General features: G+C 37.3%; 1 protein-coding gene across 1 annotated transcript in view; it reads right to left on the bottom strand.

The window, feature by feature from the left end:
• Nucleotides 1–24,804, bottom strand: part of DLG2 (discs large MAGUK scaffold protein 2) — a 1,763,217-nt gene that overhangs the window by 1,446,367 nt on the left and 292,046 nt on the right. Inside the window, exon 5 of the mRNA XM_040964332.1 lies at nucleotides 17,628–17,723. Coding sequence (XP_040820266.1) covers nucleotides 17,628–17,723 — 96 coding nt within the window. The remainder of the gene's footprint in view (nucleotides 1–17,627; nucleotides 17,724–24,804) is intronic.

Genomic DNA, 24,804 nt, shown 5'->3' on the forward strand with positions numbered 1-24,804 from the left:
TCTTAGCCTGACAGATCTTATTCCAAATCTTAAGAGTTCTACAACTGAGTCTGACAAAATTGGAACTCAAAACACTCTAAGCAATCTGAGTTACATAGCATGAATTCTAGTGTGGAATGATAGTATCACAAAGTTTAGGATATTATGAAATGTGCCACAGTCATTTCTTTCCTTTTCCATGCAGAGAAAATAAAAATGCTTCTCCAATGTCTATGAGACCCTTTATATTTCCATTATGGAGTGATATTTCTTGATTTTTCATAATATCTTCTCTTATGCTTTTCCTAACATTCATTCTTTAAGACGCTGGAGCCAAGATAGAAAGAATTTATTTAGACAGCATGTATAATAGAGGGGGATTAGAAAACTAAAAAAGCAATGACGTCTAGGAGGATCTTAGAGGAAAATGAGTGCCTTTCATGTCAAGCCAAGGAAGGAAGTAAGAACCAGATGCTGTTACCAATAAAGGTACTTCTGTCTCCATGCCACTGAAAACTTTAGGAGGTGTGGTGGCCACTTGTGGTATTAACACGTGCTATGGGTGAAATGAAGCTCAGGACAGAGCAAGATAAGTAATAATTCCAGTCTCAGAGACAGTTTCTGTAAGGCAAGAAATGAAGGAAGCACCTCAGCCAAAGCTGCTATAAGGTAGACTTATGCTGGCAGAAAAAGAGATGAGTTAAACTGAATGTGAATTAAAGTTCCAAATTATGCACAAGTTTTCTGTCAAAAGGTCCCAGGAAAGTTGAACAAGGGCATCCCAAATGCATGTTCAGTTAAGAGAAAATAGTAAAGTATTAAAAAGTAAAGTAAAAATTAGTAAAATTGGGCCCTGTGTGATAGCCTAGTGGCTAGAAGTCCTCGCCTCACACATGCCAGGGTTCCATATGAGTGCCGGCTCTAATCCTGGTGGCCCTGCTTCCCATCCAGCATCCTACTTTTGGCCTGGGGAACAGTCGAGGATGGCCCAAAGCCTTGGGACCCTGCACCCACGTGGGAGATCTAAAAGAGGCTCCTTGCTCCTGGCTTCGGATCAGCACAGCTCAGGTCCCTGCGGCTACTTGGGGAGTGAATCAGTGGATGGAAGATCTTCCTCTCTGTCTCTTCACCTCTCTGTATATCTGACTTTACAATAAAAATAAGTAAATATTTTTTTAAAATACATAAAATTATTAAAGGAATAAAAATTAGGTGAAATGATCAGAATTTAAAGTCTGAGGTCCTCGAAAAGTCTCCTCACCTATGTGGATCTTTTGAATCAATTGTGTATTATTTGCCATTTAAACATTGTAATACAACTTTGTTGCAAGCATGTTTATCCTTAAACACATGAGTGTTGCTCACCTTGTTAAATTACATAATTTATAAGAACTATTAGAACGATGGCTGCTTTTTAGACAGCATTAAAGTGAAATCATATGTTTTTCTTGATGCTTATGGTGACTATATTTTGGCAAGTGAACATAAAGAAGATGACATGCTGTGATTAGATTGGATTTTCCAAGTTGGGGGTGCTTAGCTTTTAGTGTTGAATAAACATGTTCAATGCAATGCAGTTCAAATTTTGAGTTCTAATAACTTCTTAAGCAAATTTAAAATACTAATTATGTGTCATATTATTTGAATTATTAAAATTGTAAGCAAACAATTATAGAATATCAGTAAGGTTTAACAGTACTCTTTCAAGAAAAGTTACACCAAGTATAATACCTCAGATAGAGTAAAACATATTTAAGGCGAATATATCCTTTCCTTGAATACATAAAGACACACATTTTCTAACTTAGCTTTTTTTTCTTTTTGCTTTACTTACAAATTTGTTTATATATTTATTTATTTTTACTGCCTTACTAGAAAAAAAAAATCAAAGTGAGATGCTTTGTCAGTTTCTCTCAACTAAAATAAGAGTTATCTAATTTAAAAGCCTGATCAATGTTTTCAGGTTTTGAATACAATAACATCAACTGACGTTTCCATGTGATAGTTGGCCCTCTGGGAAGATATCCATTAAGACTTCCTAGAATTTAGTCTGCAAAAGTAAAATATTTAAGGTCATAAAGTGGGAAGTTTGGTTTATGACTTCAAAGATCACAGTGAAAAATCTACACTAAATGAGTCTCACACATTAAGCTATTGATTTAGTGATGTTTAATTAGTATTCAATCAATGTGAGATACTGAAAGATATGGCAAATTAACTCATCATGTGTTTAAATGAAAAATTAAAGGGAATATAATGTTTTCTAATTGAATTTTCTAAAAACAACATACATTTTATCCAGATAAGTAGAATGTGTGAGATTTAACCAGACTGTTTAGAATTCCCAATAGAATAAAACATATTTGAAATTTTTTGCTAGGTTTTGTGAATAAATACATAAGAGGCATGCTTATTGATTTAACTCCACTCCCACTTTTATCTCTATTTCTGAAAGTGCAAATATTTTATTTGCTTCTAATCAAAATAGAATCAGTTAGACATGAATTACATAGTCTGTTATTTGCTTAATACTTTGTTTTAAATCATGGCCTAAGGACTTTTTCCTTTCAAAAAAATTGAGTAAATGCAGAATATTAGCACTCTCCAATCAGAAACAATATGACAGACCACAGTAAAGCTGATTGGCTTCTTCAAACATAGAAGACATGGTTTTTAAGTGAAAAACTAATTATTGCACTCAGAAAGTCTACCCTGATATGATATGTCAAAACGATGTGTGAGTTGCACTACTATTACAAATGTCAATTAAGAGCTCTAAATATATGCAAAAGCAAATCCTACCACACACACACAGGCAAATTTTTCTTTCATTTGCACAAACACACAATACCACTTTAAGAAGTTGAAATCACATAAAGCCAGAACCTTCAAACCCTCTTAGGGAACAAAATGCCAAGCAAAGTACATTATAATCATCATTTTATCTCGTGAATTGGCAGCACCTACCAGAGCTGTTTAATCACAGGACCAGAACGATAATAGAAAAATGCTGCACATATCAGCTCTGTTTCCTATCCTACCTTTGTGGTGACAATGCACAGGCAATCCATCCTGGATCCCTACACAGGACTCAGTGCATAGAAATCACACCAGCAAATCAGCAAAGGTGAGAAAAGCCTTTTGGTAAATAGCACACTGAGAGAAGCAGAGCCTGGATTCTGCACAGACGACTATTCCAAGGGGGCCCCTTCTCCATACAGCACAAGGCAAGCAGGATTCTGCTGGGCACCGGAAAATCCCCTAGAAATCAGCTCCGGCAAAACTTCCTGGTGGCTTGCTTGGCTCCGCGGCTGCAGGATCTTTTAGCAGATTCCATGATCAGAACAAGGTTCCTGTAAGTGCCCCCAGCACGGTTCAGCACCAGAGAATCACATTTCAGCTCTTGCTCTTGTTTCTGAATTCTCATCTGCAGCTTCAGTACACTCATATGATTTCCTTTGCCAAAGTGCCCCCTTTGCTGCCTTCCTCTTTCCTACTAACAACTCTGAGTAAGCACAATACAAAAAAACTACCCGGCCCATCTATCAAAGGGCTGTCGTTCTGCTTGCTGCCAGAACAGCGGCTTTTGGTAATAAAAAGCTATTTATTCCCGGGAGTCTAAGTGGCTCCAAAGATATGAGTGAAAAGCTAAGGTGCATGCGGTGCAGCATACATCACATTTCGACTCACTTGCAATTACAAGGGCAGCTTCTTACAAATGACTAACAGCTGGATAAAGAAAATTCAGCCAGGGACATAAAGAAACTGCGGATCTGAAGGTTCTATGTAGAAAATGCTAATTTTCTCCTTTTATTTATGTACCTGTTTTTGTGGTCTCTGTGAATACACAATCTGAATATTTAAATAAGTATTTTATAAAATTCGGAGTTGGAGGAGGTTCGAGAGTGTGTACAAAAGTTCCACATTCCAAGACAAAAACAGAGTTCTTGCCCAAACTTTTTCCTCCTCGCTGCGTGGGTAAAGCTTTGTATTCTCTCCTGCGGCATTTTAACTCTAACCCTGCCCCTCCCCCATCAAATCCTGCCATCATTGAAGGCGCTAAACAGCTTTGGTGATGCTTGAGAAGCATCATCTGGATAGCAATGTACTTTCCATCCTTTAGACACATAACCACAGACAGACTGAAGCAGAAAGAGGAGCTCAGAGGAACAGTAGCATGAGAGGAAGAGAAATAATGTGGTAGAAAGAAAGTACTGCCTGACCAATACAAATGGAACATCAGCATTTTCTTTGCACTATTCAAATAGACCATTGACAGCATCAAGAAAAAATGCTAAGGAATTTTAATACCTATTCAAGAAACCGGCAGGACCACTCCCCACTCAACCTTCTTTATATATATATATATTTTTTTTTCCATGTATTACTATCTCCATGGAAAAGAATAAACATTTAAGATTCTTTTACCTTTCATGAATTATTCAGGTTCTAACCTCACTATCCTCCTGATTGAAAAAAAAGGAGGGGGAAGGATGAATGCCTCAAAATCTGACAGGTCATTATTTCACCTAAATGAGAACACTTTTTCTAAAGAATTCTTCAAAAGTTCACAGCAAATCAGGTACGTGTTCAGAAGAAAAAGGGGTGAGAGGAGAACAAGAGCTCTTGAGCTCAATCTTATCTAAAATATTCCAGAGTGGTTCAAGAAAATTTGGGGTTAAAAAAACAAATTCTGCTGAACTGTTATCCTGTTGGTGTAATCAGCGTGGTAATGGAATGTTCTGGTCCAATCAGGTGACTGTCTCCTGGTTCAGTACTATGAAAGGTCAAAGAAGCTTTTGCCAACTGACTTGTCTACTCATTTGCTACCTTTATCACATTAATTCAGTATTTATTTTTTAATTGGAAAGGCAGATTTGCAGAGGGGACAGACAAAGATCTTCCATCCTTTGCTGGTTCACTCCAAAAGTGGCTGCAACTCTGCCGCTGAGCTGATGTGAAACTAGGAGCCAGGAGCTTCTTTGTGGTCTCCTCCCATCCAGGTACAGGATCACAATACTTTGGGCCATCCTCCATTGCTTTTCCAGGCCATACACAGGCAGCTGGTTGGGAAGTGGGGCAGCTGGGAATGAACCAGCACCTACACAGAATGTCAGCACTCAGGGGTGGAGGAGGATTAGCCAGTTGAGACAATGCACCAAGCTCACTGTAGCTAATTTAACCGAATACTTTCCACATCTATTTTAGAACATTTAATACATTTAAGTCAGGAATGCTTAAGCTGAAAATAGAAGGATATATACTATAGCACTTTAGACAGACAGAAATTAGATGAAAAAAGAATTTCACAGGGGTAGATGTTTGGCCCTACAGTTAAGACACATTTAGGATGCCGGCTCAGAGTGCCTCAGATCAAGCCTGCTTCTGCTTCCAATTGCAGTTCTTTGTAAATTTACACCTTGGAGGCAGCAGATAATAGCTCAAGAACATGAGGTACTGCTGCCCACTTGGGAGAAACACATGGAGTCCCAGGTTCGTGGCTTTGGCCTGGCCAAGTCTTGGCAGGGCAGTGCATGGTGAATCAGCAGACGGGAGAAATCATTTTCCCAGTTTGTTTGGTTTTTTTCTACCTCTGCTTTTCAAATAAGCATATAGAACTTTTTTTTTTCATAAAAAGAATGTCATATATTCTATCTTGGCCTTGGACCATCTTCTGCTGCCTTCAAAGGAACATTAGCTGGGACCTGGATCAGAAGGGGAACTGTCAGATCCGGAACTGGCACTTAGGATGCTAACACTATTTTGCCTCAACAGAAACATTATTTTTTAAATAGAAAAGACATTGGCTCAAAGCACTTTTTTACAGACACAGAGCTCAGCTGGTCCTATGATTTTGCAAGAAAGCATTCAGCAAGATAGAGCCTGCACACTGCTTTATTTGATATTTTCTAGAAAATATTGTGGCAGGAATTTATTGAGTCTTTGATAACAGAAAATCACTATTATAAGTTACTTCATTAATCCTGTACCTTAACCATTTAAATGTTTTATAGTCACCTTGCTTGCTTTAAATAGGGAAAAAAGTTTCTAAAAATGAAATATATACTATATATTCTCCAAGAATCTGCACTCCTCAAGGGCAGCTTTAGTGATTAGCACTGGCAGCCCATATGACATTTGGCCCTCCTTAAAAGCTACAGAATAAATATTTGTGGAATAAAAGATCCAAGTTCCAGTTAGGGTATTATTACACTTCAGTTTTTAAAGCCCACCTAAACTAATCACATTTCACTTATTTGAACGAGAATCATACACACATAAACTCTGATATATACATTTATTTATGCACATACATATATTCAAAAAATAAATTAGTTCTTCAATGTAGCTGAAGCTACTAGTAGCAAACAAAAACATTTTCACTGGAAAAGCCAGTCTGATTCAAGAGGTATGGTTTGGAATAGTTTTATCCATAAAATGAGGGCTATTTCCTAGTGAAGTACTACAACAAGATACCACCAAAACCATATATTTGCCCTTGTGATAGAAAAAATGATAAAGTTAAGCCATTTTAAAATTATTCCTAGTAAATTATTAAGTGTCTGTTATCTAAAATACTATAGAAGCGACTTGCAAATATTGTCTAGGATGTTCATAAACCCTTCAGGAAATAATATAATCTTCATTTTATACATAAACTGAAGGTCCCTGAGGTTATATGACTTGCCCCGGGTAATACAGACTCCAATTCAGAATGCAAAGTATATTTCCTTGCTTTCTCCTTGTATCTTAAGTCCAGAAGAGTTTCCCTGTGAATGTAACCTGTGAGTGAGGCATGAAAAATTAAAAAAAAAAAATCTTCTCTAGTACTATGACTGGTAATCTGGGGGTTTCCCTAAGAAGACAGGTGTATTTCTTGGCTCTGATAAGTATTTATAATTTAAAAGGGTCTTGGGGAAAATACCACCAGGAATGGGTTTCACATTAGAAAGATTTACTGCAAGAAAATTAACAGAAGAAATCCACCCACATGAACTCCCATTCCCGTCTGTTCCCCCTATACCCAGGACAGCAGGCACATGAATGACATCTAAAAAGCTTGTTAGCTTAGTAAAATAAATAGACTGCAGACAGGTCATGGAAAAATGCCTGCCCTCATTTCCAAATTCTCCAGAGGCAAATAAGAAATTAAGATCAGCTGGAAAAGGACCGTTCCAGAGTTTCTATGACGAATAAATATTAGGATAGTATTTAACATGAAAGCAATTCATGAAAAGCAGTAATCTATGTATGCCTTGCAAGTTAAAAGGGTTTCTTTAGAAAAAAGAAACAAAAATATTAATTAAGGAAAATTTTCTGTAAACTGACAATTGTGGTAAAAATGAACAAATCTTCACTCTTAACCTACTTTTCTATCACGGCTTTCAATTGCATAGACCTTAGTATCAGGTCAATTTTTCTTAGATAAAAAGAAAATTGGAACATAGTTAATTGAAAATCATGTAGCTCTCAAATTTTCAACATCTAAACAATATTTGAAATTTAGATAATTTAAGTGGTAAGTTACAAATAAAGAAAACTTTTTTTAAGTTTACACAATAAACTTAATATTTACCTAACAGTTTCCAAAAGCTTTGCTGAATAATGAGCACAAGTCAATGTGGCTCAGTTTCTCCTATAATTCTACAATATTGAGAGTTTGCAAATACAAAGAATCATACAAAAGCCACAAACCTAAAAAGCTATATGATTTGCATGCAATTTTGCTTTCAAATTATAATAAATAACCTCAACAGTAATATTAAATTCCCTGCCCCAAATCCACCTTGCCGCCCACCAATCACACTGGTCTGCTCTTTGATCCCATACATTACACTGGCTCTTCCTCAGGAACTTGAAATTATTGCTCCTTTTGCCAGAAATTTTGCTTGAAGATCTTCACATGTCTTAATCCTTTCTCATTATTTATGTTTCTACTCAAATGTTGCCATCTTAGTATGACCTTCTCAAATGGACCCTCTTAATTAAATCAGATTCCCTGAGGCCAGCATCACAGCATAGTGGTTAAAACTGCAGCCACTGTCTGACAGACTGTCATCCCACATGGGATCTAGTTCCTGTCCCAGCTGCTCCACTTCCGATCCAGTTCCCTGCTACTGACTCCAGGAGAACCAGGGCAAAGCGGCCCAAGTGTTTGGGACCCTGCACCCACATGGGAGATCTGGAAGCCACTACTGGTTCCTGGCTTTCACACCTTGCACAACCCTACCATATATTTGTGGATTGGCATTTAACTGATGGCTAATAATCCTAAGCAATATTTCATATGACTACTGTCTACCTTTATGCCTTCCTTGAGGAAAAATCTATTCAGGTCATTACTTATTCTCTACTCAAATATTCTATTTTTATACTATTGAATTGCATAAATTCCTCACAAATTTTAGATACTAACTCCTTATCAGGTATATAATTTGTAAATAAGCATTAAGTTTTTATTGAACAGGTTGTGTTTAGGACTTTTAGGAACGTATATCATTAAGTATTTATTATAACTGAATTAAATATGCTTTCACAAGTAAAAAATTTAAGATTCAGAAGAACTGGCTATTGAAATTTATATAGATACTGAGTTGATGAATGCTCTATTGATTGGATGCTGGATGCTCTATTAACTGAGTGGATGAACCAGATTTAAGCTTGATAATCTAAATCTCATCTCATCTTTGTTGGAATAATTTGCCTACACTTTCAAAGACATTGTACTTCCCCATTGATAAACCATCTTAGTGTACTATATCTCAACAGAAAAGGCTTTGTTTTTTCAAACATGTAAAACAAAAATAATCTTCAGTAGGGATCTGTTAAGATGAACAGAACCTCATTTATGTAATGCTTGTGTTCCTTTATAGACATCTAAATAACTGTGTTAAACAAATAATAAATTACTATTTTAGTTCATTAGTTAAAATACATCTTTATAAAGATGTCAGATCTGGTAACACAAAAATCTGATTTCTGCAATGGTATTAGAGACACTGAAGTCTTATTAGTAAGCAAAACACTGAATCTTCATCACTTCAAGATACTCAAAACAGTTATCTTCATTAATCTGGAAGGAAAGAATTGTTTTATTCTGTTTTTTTTTCAATTATCAAGCAGAATTATCTAAAATTAACTCATTATTCTATTGAAAAGAAACATAATTAACCTCTAAAATTCCAATTATGTAGATGCTTGACACCATGCTTTCACTGACATTGGAAAATACAAACTGCATCTAGTGCTAACGACCTTAATCTCAATTTTAAAAAAAGTCCTAGGATAGTCTAACTTGTCAAAGTGAAATGGACTAATACTCTAAATTGGATGATTCACAGCAAATGCTAGATTTTCCTTCAGCGGGACAACAGTAGAAGAAATCTACAACAATCTACGAGTGAGGAGAGTCTTTTCCCTGGATTACATAAATCAAATTTTGTTTCAATCCTCCGATTCAACATTTTCTTTGGGTCTGAAGCACCACTGCTACAAACATGATACATTAAACTCACAGCCTCAACCACGTTTGGGTATAAAGTTCTGTAATGTTAAGTGCACTTATATCGAGAGAAACATATCGAGAGAAGTATTTCATCTTGCAAAACTTAAATTCAATACATGCCAAACAGTAATTCTCCCTTCACTGTCCCTTTGGCCCTAAGCAACCACTTCATACTTTCAGTTTTCATGAGACTGATACTGTACTTGAATTTATCATTTTTAATCATTATGATTTTATTTTTAAATATATTTTTAATTTTTATTATTTCCCATGATACATTTCTGTAGGTACAGGAGTTCTTCCCTTGCCATCTCCTCTCCCTCCCCATTTTCCACTCCCACCATTTCCAGCCATATTATAGTCTTTACTAACAGTCACTGCTTTTACATTTCTGCATTTAAGTACTTTGGAATTATAAAGATAGAAAAACCTAGTACAGTATTATCAAGGTAAATTTAACTATTTCACTAGTTCTCCTTTTACTTGGGAGTAGAGATGCCTACTATAAAATATCTTCACTTCCTGGGGAGGCAAGTCTCCATTACACAGTTTATCTATGAGAATATATACATATACTTTTTCACCTACATATCTATTTTTTGTATTAATGCTAACAAAATTAAACAAACCCGCCCAAGAAATAAGTTAATTTGGTCATGGTAAATTCATAGACATCAAGGTTAATATGAAAAATAGAATGCAACCAGAATCATTCATTTTGTCAAATTGTAGTAGATGTACCAATTTGTTGAATTATACCCATCACAACATAAACAATCAAAAAAATTGTTTCAAGTTAATAAAATAAACAAAATTTTAACATTTGTCACAAACTTTAATTTAATCAAAACCATACAACGACAAATTATACACTATATTTTAATTTTACCCTTTACCATATAAAAAATAACAATAAAACCCTTATAACATCCACTCAAACACCTACTTTAAAAACACAACCTTAACAACCACAACAAAAACCAAATTATCTTAATTAAATCAAACAACGAAACACCAAATAAAAACTTACATTCATCTCAAACAAAACACATATACACTTCAAAATCTAAAACACCAAAAAACAAAACCAAAACTTAAAACTAAATCAAAAAAACACACTCAACCAACACCCCACCACAAAAACCAAATAACACACACCAACCCCCAACACAAACACACACACAAACAACACACCACCAAACAACACAATCCCACAAAAAAAACCCCATACAAATCCCAAAAACTAATATCTCCCCTTCAAACCCAACCACAACCTAACCCATTACTACAACCAATCCTCCCCCCTACAACTACCCACTTTCTCAAAACCCATACACTACATTCAAAATCAAACTCCCCTAACCACCTCCTCCTCCCAACCCAAATTTAAAATCCACCCACCTCATAAACACAATCCTTACATCACCCCAAACCATACAAATATAACTACAAAAAATTTAAACATAAATGTCACAATATCTCACTAAGCTATTAAAATTATGAAATTAAAAAAAACTTATTCTCACACCCCTATAAAACACTATAAAAAAACTTAAAAATGCATAAAACACAAAACAAATATACACACATACATAAATATAGGCACATGTAAATAATCCAGAAGTTAGACTTGAGGGATCTTTTCATGATTCTATCATTAATCGTTAGGAAACATTATACAATTTGCTATATCTGCAACATTTTATATGCTGCTAAAATTGTTCTAAGGTTACAATTTATATCCTCACCAAAGCTCGTTGTTTTCTGTTCTTTGATACTGGGCATCCTAATGGCTATAAAGGGATAACTCATTGAGATTTGTTTTACTGATATGAATAAATTTAATAAAGGTTTTGTGTTTAATACTTATTAAATACAAAGATGATGTAAAATATGACAGAACCATGCACAAAGGTGTACACAAGTGGCTGTGGAGTAGCACCAGCACCTCACATTGGTGCCAATGCAAATCCCACTGCTCTGTGCCCAATCCACCTCCCTGCTAATGTGCCTTTTTATTATTTAATGTGCACATGGTATGTTTTGATTGTCAGTCTCTTTTCTGTGACATTCTTACAGAGACAATTTCGCAGTAAAAATAATTAATTGCTAATGCTTCAAAAAGGTTGAATAAACCATGTGGCTTTAAAAAGCTGTGGACTCTGAGCATCTGAAAAGCAAATATGTTGTATTAAAAGTTCTACATTTGGATCTTGAAGCTAGTTTTTGAACTGACATTTTTCGCCATATGATGAATTGGTACTATGTTCTTCAGTAAATGATACTTTCCTGCACAAGTGGATACAATTTATCCTGGTTGAATTCATGCTTACTCTAATTTTTTATTCATAATTGACACTTAAAAATTGACCATATTGCTGAGATAGTGTGGAATATTTACACATTATGTAATGTCTAATCAGTGTAAACGTATCTCAAATCTCCTGAGATAAGCAGTGTTGAGTGTCTTTTAACATGATAGGCATGTTACTATCTTTAGAGAACTGTCTATTTCAGTTCCTTTGCTCATCTCTGAGTTTTTGTTGTCTTTGTTGATGTTGAGATATAAACATTTATTACATATTCTGGAGATTAATACCAAATCAAATATAATATTATGGATATTAATCCCACAGCAGACACAGTACTTTTAAAATTTGTCTGGTTTTGTTCACTGTCTTTTACCCTGTTCACTGTTCCCTTTTTTAAAATTATTTATTTATAGGGGCCAGCAGTGTGGAATAATGAGTTAAACTGCTGAAACCACCAAAGCCAGCATCCCATATGGGTACCATTTTGTGCCTTGGCTGCCTGCTTCTGATTCAGCTTCTTGCTAATGCACCTAGGAGAGCAGCAGAGGATAGCTCAAGTGCTTGGGCTACCACCACACACTTGGGAGATCCAGATGAAGTTCCTGGTGCCTGCCTTCAGCTTGGCTTAGCCCTGGGTTTTATGGCAATTTGTACAGCAAACCAGAAAGTGGAAGATATCTCTATGTCTTTTTCCATAACTTTGCCTTTCAGATAAAGAAATAAATGTTGGGGCGTTTGCCCTTGGCAGCTGGGTAATAGCAGCTTTCCACAGTGGTTGCGACCCACTTTGGAGAGTACCCGGGCCAGGTCAGACCCAATGCCCTGGACTTGACCCATGGGCACAGTTGCCACACAGAGACTGAGTCCTAGATTTTGGCTGCCTATTTGCTGCCAGGCTCTGCCTGTTGGCCACCCACTGGTGAGCTCTATGGTTTTTAGGGTATGTAATTGCTGCATAGGGACATCCAGGGATTAGGCTAGTATGGTTGTAGGTGAGGGATGAATTCTGTGTGATTCTTAGTCATGGGGTCATGGAATTTGCTTGCAAGCCCTGAGACTGAGATTTGAGGGTTTGGAGGGGAGATTACATAAGTTTTATTTGGGCCAGACTGATTCACCAACCCACATGGGAATTCTGAGATGGGCTGTTGGTGTAGAGCATTACTGACTGCCACACATTAGTACACATGAAAGCTATGGCAGGGGCCTGTTTGGCAGGGCTAGGTACCAGTACCTGACTGAGTGGTGGAACAGGAGATGGGTCACACTTGACAGGGACAGAATATACTAACCAACATGCAAGGGAACCAGATCCAGGGGTAGATTCACTGGGGAAAGTATTGGCCAAACCCTGTAGAAATACAAGTCCCACTGGATAGCTCACAAGTTGGGGTGGTGATGGGCTGAGCTAGGTGTGATGATGGAACCTGCCATCACTTACAGGTTAAGGAACCAACGACAGTCTGGGCAGGTCAAGGCAGCAGCACCTGAATGTGCATCAAAAAACAGGAATGTGGGGTTGGCTGAGCTGTACCTGGAAGGGGGTAACCAGGCAGGGCTGAACATACCTTAGCTCACAAGGAAGAACAGAAAACAGGATGGAGCATAGGTCATGCCAAGCTAGACTCTTTCACCTGCTGGTCTGCATGAGCCAGGGATACTAGGCCACAGCAACAAAGGCAAACGCTAAGACAGGTGAGGGACTATGCCAAGCTGGGTAAGAGCAACCACTGGCATGCATGCGATCTATGGTTGGGAACAGGTCTGATTAAAGAGCTAAGAAGACACCTTAACTGGGTCGGGGTTCCCACTGGTAAGTGCGGGGGCTGGAGTGGCGGCTGCATTTTTGTCTGGACATAGCTGCAGTCTCCCTTGGCACAAGTGTGGCACAAGTGTGAATGTGCCAGGCCAGGCTAGACTCCAGCACCATCTGGTGCTCTAGAGGACCAGGGTAGATGTAGGATGGACTAGGCTAGGTCTCAGGCCCTACAGAGATATGTGTGAGCTGTGTCTGGGTATGGATGAGCCTTGGACAGGCTGAAACATACAACAGTAAGAACCGAAATGGGTTGAAGGCCAGACAGGAAAGTCCACAGTTTAGGTGGACTACAGAAGGCAGGCTAAGGGACCCACCAGCATGCACAAGATCTGGCAATGGGAGAGGTTCTGATGGAGGAGCCTGGGCAACTCCTGTGGCAGGACACAGTCCCTGCAGGTGAGTGCAAGAACCATGATAGGGAGCAACCCATACAAGGTCAGGGAAAGGTACCCACTGGCACACATTTAGCATAGGTTGGGGGCAGACCAAGCTGAACCAGTTTCACATCACCCACTGGCGAATCTGAGCACCAGAACAGAGTGAGGGTCAGGCCAGGTATGGTCGCAACACATACCAGTGTACATTATGGTTGGGATTGGGTTCATGCTAGGCTGAGCTAGATTGTAACCTCCACCAGCTGGAATTGGGGGTAGACTGGGCTAGGCCAAGCTACAACACCCACTGGTAAATACGAGGCAAAGCAGGCCATGCCAGACTGGGCTGCAGCACCCAACCAGCACATGTGAGAACCAGGGAGGGAGGGGGTAAAACCAGTAGAGGGAATGTGTAGGGCCCCGCCTGCTGGAACACCTTGACCACTGGAGAGTGTAAGCTGGGATGGCGGCAGACCAGACCCAGCAGGGCTACAATACCTGTGGATCTCATGTGAGCTGAATAAGGGAAAAGCCAGGCTGGGCTGATTGCTCCTACTAGTGCAAGCATTAATTAGAGTGGGTGAGGGTTGGTTGGGTGTTGCCGCAGCATCAGATGGCAGAGGCTGGTACTAATGTCTAATCTGTCAAGTTAAACTGCAGAACCACCTGGAGAGTATATAATCTGGTTGTGGGAGTGGCCTAGGAGGGAAATAGTAAGCATCTTCCTCTTGAGTTACCAGTCCCATTGGAGAGCATGAAAACCAGGATGGGGCAGGGACGGCTAGACAGAACAGCACCCACCAGTGTTTGTGGGCTGGAAAATAGGGCAGGTTGGGTTGCAGTAGGCTTCAACGCCCATTGATATGTATGAGAGCTCATTTACTATTGTATTTGCATGGTGCCTACTTAGTCCCATGATTTATCATTTCTAAGTTAAAGACTGGCTATAATCTGCTAAAAAAAAATAGAATTTAAACAAGTAAAATCTGATCTAAAATTAAATATTTTGAAGATGCATTTGATGTTCTGGTTATATTTCCAAATATATGCAAAACCAGAGCATTTAGCTATTGCTAATATATAGAAGGACACTGTGACCGAAGAAGGCCAGTGAGCACAGGATTACAATTGATAGGATAACATTAGTATGAGAACAACTGGATGGATGCCATTTGTGTGATTAATTGGGTATCATTTATATGAGAACAACTGAATGGGTTCCATTCTATAACTAAATGGATACTGTTTGTATGAGAACAACTGAGTGGATAGCATGTGAATGAGAACACTTGGTGGGATATACACAACAAAAGAGTTTCAAACAAGAGTGTTGAAACAATTGATGAGTTCCGAAGATAAGCTCAATACCTCCTCCCTTATCCCATATGACCCTTGGTCTATAAAAATCTGAGGTCACTAATAAACTTTGGTTATTGATCACCAGTTGTTAGTCTTTGAATGTTATTAGCGTGTTAATCTTAGGCTCTGTGCACCAAAGCAATCACTTTTGGACAGCTAACATTAATCCTTTCTTTAAATACTGCATTTGGCCCTTAATGCACTCATGCAGGATAAGCACAACAGTTGTAGGTATGATGGCTCAGTCAGTTAATCCTCCGCCTATGGTATGGTATCCCATACAGGTACCCTTTCCAGTCCTGTATGCTCCACTTCCAATCCATCTCCCTGATAACAAACTGGGAAAGCAACAGAGGACGGCTAAGGTTTTTGAACCCCTGCATCCATATGTGAGACCCAAAGGAAGCTCCTGGATCCTGGCTTTGGGTCACTTGAGGAGTGAATCATCAGATGGAAGATCTTCCTCTCTGTCTCTCCAGCTCTGGTAGTTATGACCAGTAAGGAAATGAGCCAGCAAATTGAGGACCTCTCTCTCACTGTGTGTCTTTCCTTTATTCTCTGTAAAATCTGCCCTTCAAATAAAAATACTTTCTTTTTAAAAAGATAAGTACAATAGATTTATTTCAGTTTATGAATAAAAATGTAAGTTATTGAATCTGCTTGAGGTCATTTACTACTGATAGAACGAAGATACAAATTCTGGATTCTAAATTTAGATCTTTCATCTGCTGTCTTTGCTTGGCTGTAACATTCAGTTCTAAACCAATATGCCCTGCCCCTCTCAAGATATTTCCTCATAGTTGTTCCCAATACTTTAAATTCAAGATGCTATCACTGAATCTAAACTGTTCATTTACCAAGGAAGCTTCCCAAATATCTATATGTTTGTTCTGATACCTCCTATCCACCAGTCATTAAGTCCTGCAAGTCCTTTAAGTACACCCCTTCACTTTCTGAGTTCATTTAACAACCCTCTACTTCATAGTAGCTCTGTGGAATAACAAGTTCTCAAGTTTCCTATTTTGTATATAAAGTTTATTTAAATATAGAACATACTCCTAAAAATGCTTCTAATTATTTAACATTATTCGAAGAAGGTAGCAGAAAAAACCAAGGTAACAGCCACATAAAATGTAAAATGTTTTTCACTGGACCCAGTGCCATGGCCTAGCGGCTACAGTCCTTGCCTTGAATGCGCCAGGATCCCATATGGGTGCTGGTTCTAATCCCAGTAGCTCCACTTCCCATCCAGCTCCCTGCTGTGGCCTGGGAAATCAGTTGAGGATGGCCCTTGGGACCCTGCACCCATGTGGGATACCCGGAAGAGGTTCCTGGTTCCCGGCTTCGGACTGGCGCAGCACCGGCTATTGCGCTCACTTGGGGAGTGAATCATCAGACAGAAGATCTTCCTCTCTGCCTCTCCTCCTTTCTGTATATCTGACTTTGTAATAAAAATAATAAATAAAATCTAAAAAAAAATGTTCTTCACTAATAATGGTATAAGTTTTCAATGATATCTATTTTTTGTTTACCAGGTTTAAATAAAATACCACTTCAACAAAATGGAAAGCTAGCAATTAATTTCAATTGAATACAAATTTTCTATTTTCCTGGCAATATTAAACATGTTAATATTCAGGATGATCTCATTAAGTTTCTTCTAAGATAACAAAATTGAAGTTTTTAAAGTAGTGTAGACTAGCAATATTCTTTCCTAAGAAGAAAGTACAACTTTCTCCAATACATTTGCCAGAATTTATTGCTGTCTGACAAGTTGGCATGTTTTTATCACACTTAGGCCTGATGAATTTTTTTCAGAAAACAAAAACACAAATATCCTTGTAGACAATTAGGATACTTTCTAAGTATTCATTACTCCAGTACAGAAGTCTATTCTCCCTGTCCCCTTTTGGAAAAATATAGTGCCACTGTCAAACTGCATGACTTCCCTTCCCAGAGGCACATTTGTAATACTGTACCTTCCTCAGATAGCACCTTCTATTTACAACAAAAACATTTTTCAAGAAAGGAATGCAAATTGCCTACAAAGTGTTTGGATGATCAATAGTAATTTGAGAATAGGCACCAAAATACAGATCCCAAAACTACCCCAAATGATACAAATAAAATGTAAGCTCAGAGGCAAGAAAACCCAATGTGTTGACCAAAGTTAGAGGTTGGCTATAGATTTTCTTCTCAATACAATCTAGAAACTTATTAACACAGAGCAAGACAAATCTCACCAATTAAGCATAGGGGGGAGAAACACTAACACTTACGTTTATCTTTCCTTCAGTTTCATTTTCAAAACACTGATTTTCTTTATTTTGATCAATACACGATGCATTTTCTTTTGGTCCACTGCAACCTGTAAGCTTTAAAATAAAGTTTAAAAATAAATACTTCTATGTATTTTCTGTATTATAATTTAAATGTTTCAAACTTTTAATATGCACATTAAATAATATAATACCTGAGCAATCATTATTAGGTGATGCTTATGTCAATTTTAGAAAATAAATGTACTATCTAACCGATTTTTATGTTGCTCCCAAAGAGAAGATATAAAATGGGACAGTTATTCAAAGTCAAATTCTTAAGTTTCAAAGCTTTACACACCAGGGAGTGTTGAATTTGGACTATTCATTAAAACAATAGTAAATTGATGCTCTGGTAAAAACTGAACATGGTAAATGGCAAGTTGAAGATAGAATGGTTGATTTCATCTTACACAAATTATTACACTTAATCATAATCTATGGTAACTGTCAGAAATCAGAATAAGTATAGAGACAGTTGGCTTTTGTTCTGGGTTATCTTTTCAAGGATATTTTAATAACCATAGATTTGCATGACAGAAATAATATCTACTCCCAGAGAAAAAGCATACATTTGCTTACTGACCATTATAAAGGTGATATGCTCCCCAAACTGGTGGAAAGCAACCTACAATGTAACACCCCACATATGAAGGTATCTACCACCTAACCATTCACTCCAAAATAAGAATTGAAACTGTAGAAAAATGTCCAAGAAACTATTGATACTCTGGCTACTTTTATTGTTGCAAGCAATAAAATCTTTCATATTTGTCCAAAGAGTCTTCAGTCAGCAGCATTAACATCCATGAAACTATGGTAGGCTAACTTCTTTAGCTTGAGAAATGAGATAAAATCTTAGACCTTTCACAATAATTGACAGTGACAAGGCCAGAATACTCAGAGCCCTAGTTTGCTGAAACGAAAAGGATCAGGAATTTAACCTAGGAAAATGAATTGTGAAACATCATCAGGAATTGACAGCAAATATGCTGACCATATCGTACGGTTAACTGCTAAAAACAGCTGTGATTTCTATTCCCCTCCTTGAGAATATGCATTGTTCATGCTCAACAACCTGAGATATATAAGGGAAAATAATTGGTTAATGATTTGCATAGTCCATTACCATAAATCTACAAATTGCTCTTCCTGATGAAGTTACAACCCCTGGACTTCATGATATTTGCAGAGAAATTTTGGCATCAGTTATATATTCAGCAATGAAGCTATTATATTACATTGAATTGGCCCAGCTGACTCCATACACAAGACCATTTTAACTCTCCCAAAGTGAACCCTCTTCATGCTCAATGAGCTGAATCCTGATTCTCTAACTTCCGTTCCCATGAACCTCAACTCATGTATTTGTGTTGATTGTGATTTGTGTGTCAGTTCCAAAAAAATCTATGGGTGTTTGGCTCTCTTCTCCCAGAAGTTCACCAGTACATTTAGATGGAGAATATGATGCCTGGTTCTTCTTGGGTTCAGGGAAGCTTTGATTCTACTCTAAATCATCGTTTGCATGTGTCTGTGTAAAATATTTAAGGTCTCTTGAAGAGGCACCTCTTGCATCAGGATCAAAGCACATTTACTTTTGCTTTCAATTGGAATGGAGGTAGTTTGAGCCTCCATGAAATGAACTCTTAATTTTTTTGATCTATTGAAAATCTTGCAGCAATATCAATGCTGCTAATCTATAGACAGGCATACTAAAGACATCCCTCTTCAAGGCCCTGTCCTGTGGAAAAGGATTGTGGGTGCTGATTTGATTGGTTTGCTTATACAAATGTCTGCAGTAAAAAAAAACTATTCTGCAGTGAAACCCTCTGTAATAAAAATGCTGATAATACTGCACTGCTACCATGGGTGCCTGGATCAGGTATCGTACCAAACAGTGCATCCACCATCGCAGACTGACTTGGAACTAAAGAAACTTCATTTCTGATGGTTAGACTACCTGGGTATCCACAGATAACTGAATTTAACATTCTTTTTAGGCAAATCAGAGATACTCTGTGTTTACCAATGTATGCAATAATTTAGTCATCATGCTTAATGTAACTGACAAAACACTAACAAGAGAGCCATCTATAAATACATACTTTTTCACACAATGTTTTACTTTCAATGATAAATCCAAACTGTGGACGTGGAGAAAAGGGGCTTCCACAACACATAAGAGACCACAGTATATGCTTTTGGTGGTTGCCAATTTTTCTCATTTTATGATCAGTGGAGGTACACATCTCTATGTTATCTGAAGGTTAGCCCACTGAGAATAAACCTTAGGAAGAGAGACTGGCAGATTGGCGAGGAAGTCCTCTCATGCAGGACAGAGTTAGCAAAAACCTTTGGGAGGTTTGTTTGAATCTGTTTTCAAGTGATTGGCCTGCCACTACTTGAGAATGTATCATAAATTCACATAAAACAAAGGGCTGTTTTTAGCAGTTAACCGTACGATATGGTCAGAGCCTCTGACAAAGAGAAGGAGACTCCACCTGAAATTACCCTTCTATGATCTTGACTCTTCTCCTCCTAGACACCCTTTTTAATAAACAGCTATTATTTTTACCCCTGGGCTCCTGTCAAATCAGAATGCCTGTCCATGTGGAACTTGTGAATCTCTATTCTGATATTTACATTTGGGATACATTAAATAGAACTCAAAATCTAACAAAATTCTAAGTGCCAATTTTCATCCTTGTCATACAGAAACACTATATTCAAGAATACAGCATGCCAGGCTCCCGGAGAATCCATATTTTGTACAAAAAGCTGATGGCAGCTTTTGGTTGATTTTTTATCCGAACTTAGGAGTTGTGAATTCACAAAGGTTTCATTATACACCTGGGCCTTGACATGAAAAGTTTGGATAAAATGAAATAATGCAGTAGTGTCCACTAGGATGTTAATACTTTTCATTCTTGATGTTGGTTATGCAAAACTGAAAAAGAACATGGTCCCTCCACTAATAGTGCAAAACTCACAGGTGTACTCACAGTATATTTTCTGCTGAATTCCGTTATGTTTTCCACAGCTCTTGCAATATGTTAATAGCCTTAAAACTTTGTTTGTGCCTTGAAGCACTACAGATTGGCAGATTAAAGACATGCTTCCAAGGAAACATGAATAATTTGATCCTCTGCATTATGGAAGGAGAGGGAAGACTTCCTATATCCATAAAACTGTATTATGGGAAATAGTAATAACAATAAAAATAATATATATATTTTTAAAATTCCTGCAATAACAAGTTGTCCTCTGATGTGACTGACAAGACATAAGCTATTGAATAAGCTTATAATGCAAGCAATCATTGGTACCTGAACCCATCCTTAGATGCAACATGGGAGCACATCTACCAAGATTGAGCTTCCAAAAATATGACTGATTCTGAAGCAGAGGCTATTTGTGTCTTCAGGTTATTGAGCTGGGCATTTATCTCAGCCAGATTAAAGCCCTTGCTATCTCATTATTTGTAGTTTTATCTATGCCTCCATTTATTCATCTGTATTTTTCATTCATTAACAAGTCTTTTATGCCTTCTGAAGTCAGGCTTGTTAATATAAATTACTTATCCTCCAAAGAGCTCTACTGAGACAAGAAATATACAAATGTTTAATTTATAATACAATATATTAATCACAATAATAGATATAAAACATGAAAAGAGCATGAAATCACACTGTTCAAGGCTTCCTGAAGGATATGGCATTGAAATAATGCTGAAGACAACAAACGTTACCTGAATAAGAATGACTGTCCAGTTTAATATAAAATCATTTAGGCTTAGAAAATAACATGTTTTAAAAGGAGGAAAAAAATAAGTATTAAAGAAAAAAATGAGTTGAGATCATTTTATTCCTTCCTACATAGCTAGTACTACTAGTAGCTACGTATACAGAAATTGTTTAATTCTATTTTCACTGAAAATGCAGGCAAAAGGCTACCTGTTATCCAAATACCCCATAGCTAGGTTACTCTGGATTATAGGAAAAGGAAAACTCTCAAATTCTTTGAATTATAAGTTAAATTTATATAAAGTGCATTAATAAGAGGAGAGCTAATTAATGACATGTATACACACAAGAGTTTCACAAAAATGCAAGACTCAGAATGGCCAGATGCTTGACATTTATATATCATTCTGAGTTCCAAAAGAGAATCAAAACTTAGGGTGGGGGAGGAAAATGGCGAATAAATATTGATTGATATGTATCTAAGCTTCCCAACAGATTAAAGTTGTCTCAGAACAGCTCTCTCCAAAGTACAGATGCTTTGCTAGTTAAAATTCACATTGCAGATATCAATTTTCTTTACAGAGAGAAGTTTACATAGTGCTCCAGTATCTGTACTTTTTCAAAATATGTAGCTTGGATGCTGGTCTCTTACTTTATCTACAACTTTATAAAAATAGATATCTACAATATCTACAACTTTACAAAAATAAATTTACCTATGTATTTTCACATTTTCTTATTTGAAAGGCAGAGTCCTAAAAATGGGAGGAAAGGGGCTCAGCTCTGTGGCCTAGTGCCTCAAGTCCTCACCTTGCATGTGCCGGGATCCCATATGAGCACTGATTTGTGTTCTGGCTATTTTACTTCCCATTCAGCTCCCTGCTTGTGGCCTGGGAAAGTAGTCAGAAGGCCTTGGGACTCTGTGCTCACACAGGAGGCCTGGAGAAGGCTCCTGGATTCTGGCTTCAGACAGGCTCAGCTCTGGCTGTTGTGGCCACTTGAGGAGTGAGCCTGTGGGCAGAAGAACTTTGTCTCTGTGTCTCCTTCTCTCTGTATATCTGTCTTTCTAATGGAAATAAATATAATAAATCTTTAAGAAAAAATTGGAGGGTGGGAGAGAAAAGACGAGAGAGAGAGACCTTCTATGCACTGGCTCACTCTTCAAATGCTGGTAACAACTAGACCAAGGCTGGGCCAGGTTGAAGCCAGAAGGATGGAACTGAATCAAGGTTGTCAGCATGGAGTTGCAGGAAATCAAATACTTGACCTATAATCTGCTGCTTCATGTTAGCGGGAAACTAAGATGCATTTTAACAGGAAAGTGCACTGGAAGCAGTGTTGCTGGAAGGCAAGACAGGCACTCTAATATGGATGTAGGTATCACAAGCATTGGCTTAAACTACTGTGCCACAATATCTGCTTCAAGAACTACAGTTTTCCTATCCCATACCAAATGATGTGCAATAAACAATTCCTAAACACATCAAATTACACAGCATTTTGACTGAGTCTTCATGCTTTTTTTATCCCTTTCATTGTACCTTTCCAATTCACCATATTTTAGTTAACTCTCGAGAAAATAATCATTTTACTTCAACATTTCTCTAACTTTGTATCATAATAAACAAACAGAATGATTCTTGGTCACTCTGGCTCTGAAACTAGCCATCTAGCCCCCACTTCTTCCCCAGATTCACTATTATGGAAAGAAATAATAGTACTATAACAGAACCATTTAATGAAAAGTAAGCCTTGCTTCAAGCTGACTGATACATATCTTATATACATTATCTTGCCTCCACTATTTAAAGTCCTAGAAAGTAGGCATTATTATCCCTCTTTCCTGCTTCTATTTGAATGGAAAGTCTATGTACTTAAGCACTACAGGAGACTGAACCATTTCATTGTAGACCAAGCATCATTTAAAGTATAGCTCTCAAAAAGGCATCATCAACATCACCTGAATTTTGTTAGTAAAATAAAACTCTCAGATCAACTGAATTTTAAGCAGTGGGGTAGGGTCAGTAATTGGCATTTTAACAAGCCCTCTAAGTAATTCTGACACATGCTAGTTTGAAAACTACTTAACTAGACAAAAAAAAAAAAAAAATTCTAGAGAAGTGGGAAGCACGTGCTCCTTCCAAATGGTATATATATCCAGTAATTCCAAAGTGCTTGTTGTAATGATAAACCAACATGCAATATTATCATAAGTTTAGAACTTTACAGATAACTTAGAAGCCCTGAATTTTTAGATGACATACTTTGGTTTTTAAATGTTGGCAATGAGAAACACATTTAGAAGATGCTATCATTTTAGAATGAACTCCTGCACTGAATGTGAAGTCACTCAGGCTAGGTACATGAATCAATGTGAGCATTAAGACAGGCCATTTTTTCCAAGAAAACTAAATAAATAAAAACCAGGAGATTCATGGTAAATGTATGACAAAGAAGTCACCTGTTTTAGCTGTAAGAAAACTAACTTCCAAACTACTAATCTCCTTTTGCTCCTTATTTCTATCTTTTAAAATCAATTCTCCTTTTAGCTTATTAGATTCTTGAGGGGTTAAGGAAAGCTAATTGATTGTTAACCTAAATTTCTTGAAAATGTGTTGTTTAACAACAAATAGGTTGGAGAATACAATCAGAAAGCTAGTTTGTAATTTCTGAATTGCTCCCTTGACTTCCTTCCTTTCCTGAAGATGAGACTATTAACACTTATCAAGACATCCTAGTCCTCACTATCATCTACTTTATCTATATTCTTCATTATTTTCTATCTTCTCTAGAACAGCACAGCTCTAACTACTTTTTCCTTCTTAAAATTTCCATTCCTGTATTTAGAAACATATCTCTTACTTTTCACCTATACTCTCAAACTGATGGTTTGATATCTTTTATTTTCTCTTCCTTGTTTTCAGTGGATGGCTGACCTGTAACCACTAAATTGCCTTTTTTTCAGCTTCTCTCGATAGTCATTCTCAAACAGCTTTCAAATCCAGCCTTTAAGAGGATATCTTCACAATTTCTAGCACTGCATTTTCAATTGTCTGTTTGTATTTCCTCTCTGAATCACTACAGTACTTCTAATCTGTTCAATTTACACATAATGATCTGTAGAACTCACTTCTATTTGTGTTCCCAATTTATAGTACTGCCACAGCACAGTTTCAAAGGACTATCCAAATGCCCCTCCCCTCCACAAATCTACCCTCCCTGCCCACTAAAATGTATGCACCCTCAGGATACAGCCTTCTCGTTTACATGATTAGAATTAGTCCTCCTCCCTTAACTTGTAAACTAACTAAAATGGAAAAATAAACTTATTAGTGTTTATATTTTAGTCTTATATAACAAAATGTTCCAGAACTGGCACAAATTATACCATGTAC

The sequence above is a fragment of the Ochotona curzoniae genome, unplaced genomic scaffold (genome assembly GCF_017591425.1).
Source record: "Ochotona curzoniae isolate NIBS_2020 unplaced genomic scaffold, NIBS_Ocur_1.0 scaffold_3223, whole genome shotgun sequence".
Taxonomy (NCBI): domain Eukaryota; kingdom Metazoa; phylum Chordata; class Mammalia; order Lagomorpha; family Ochotonidae; genus Ochotona; species Ochotona curzoniae.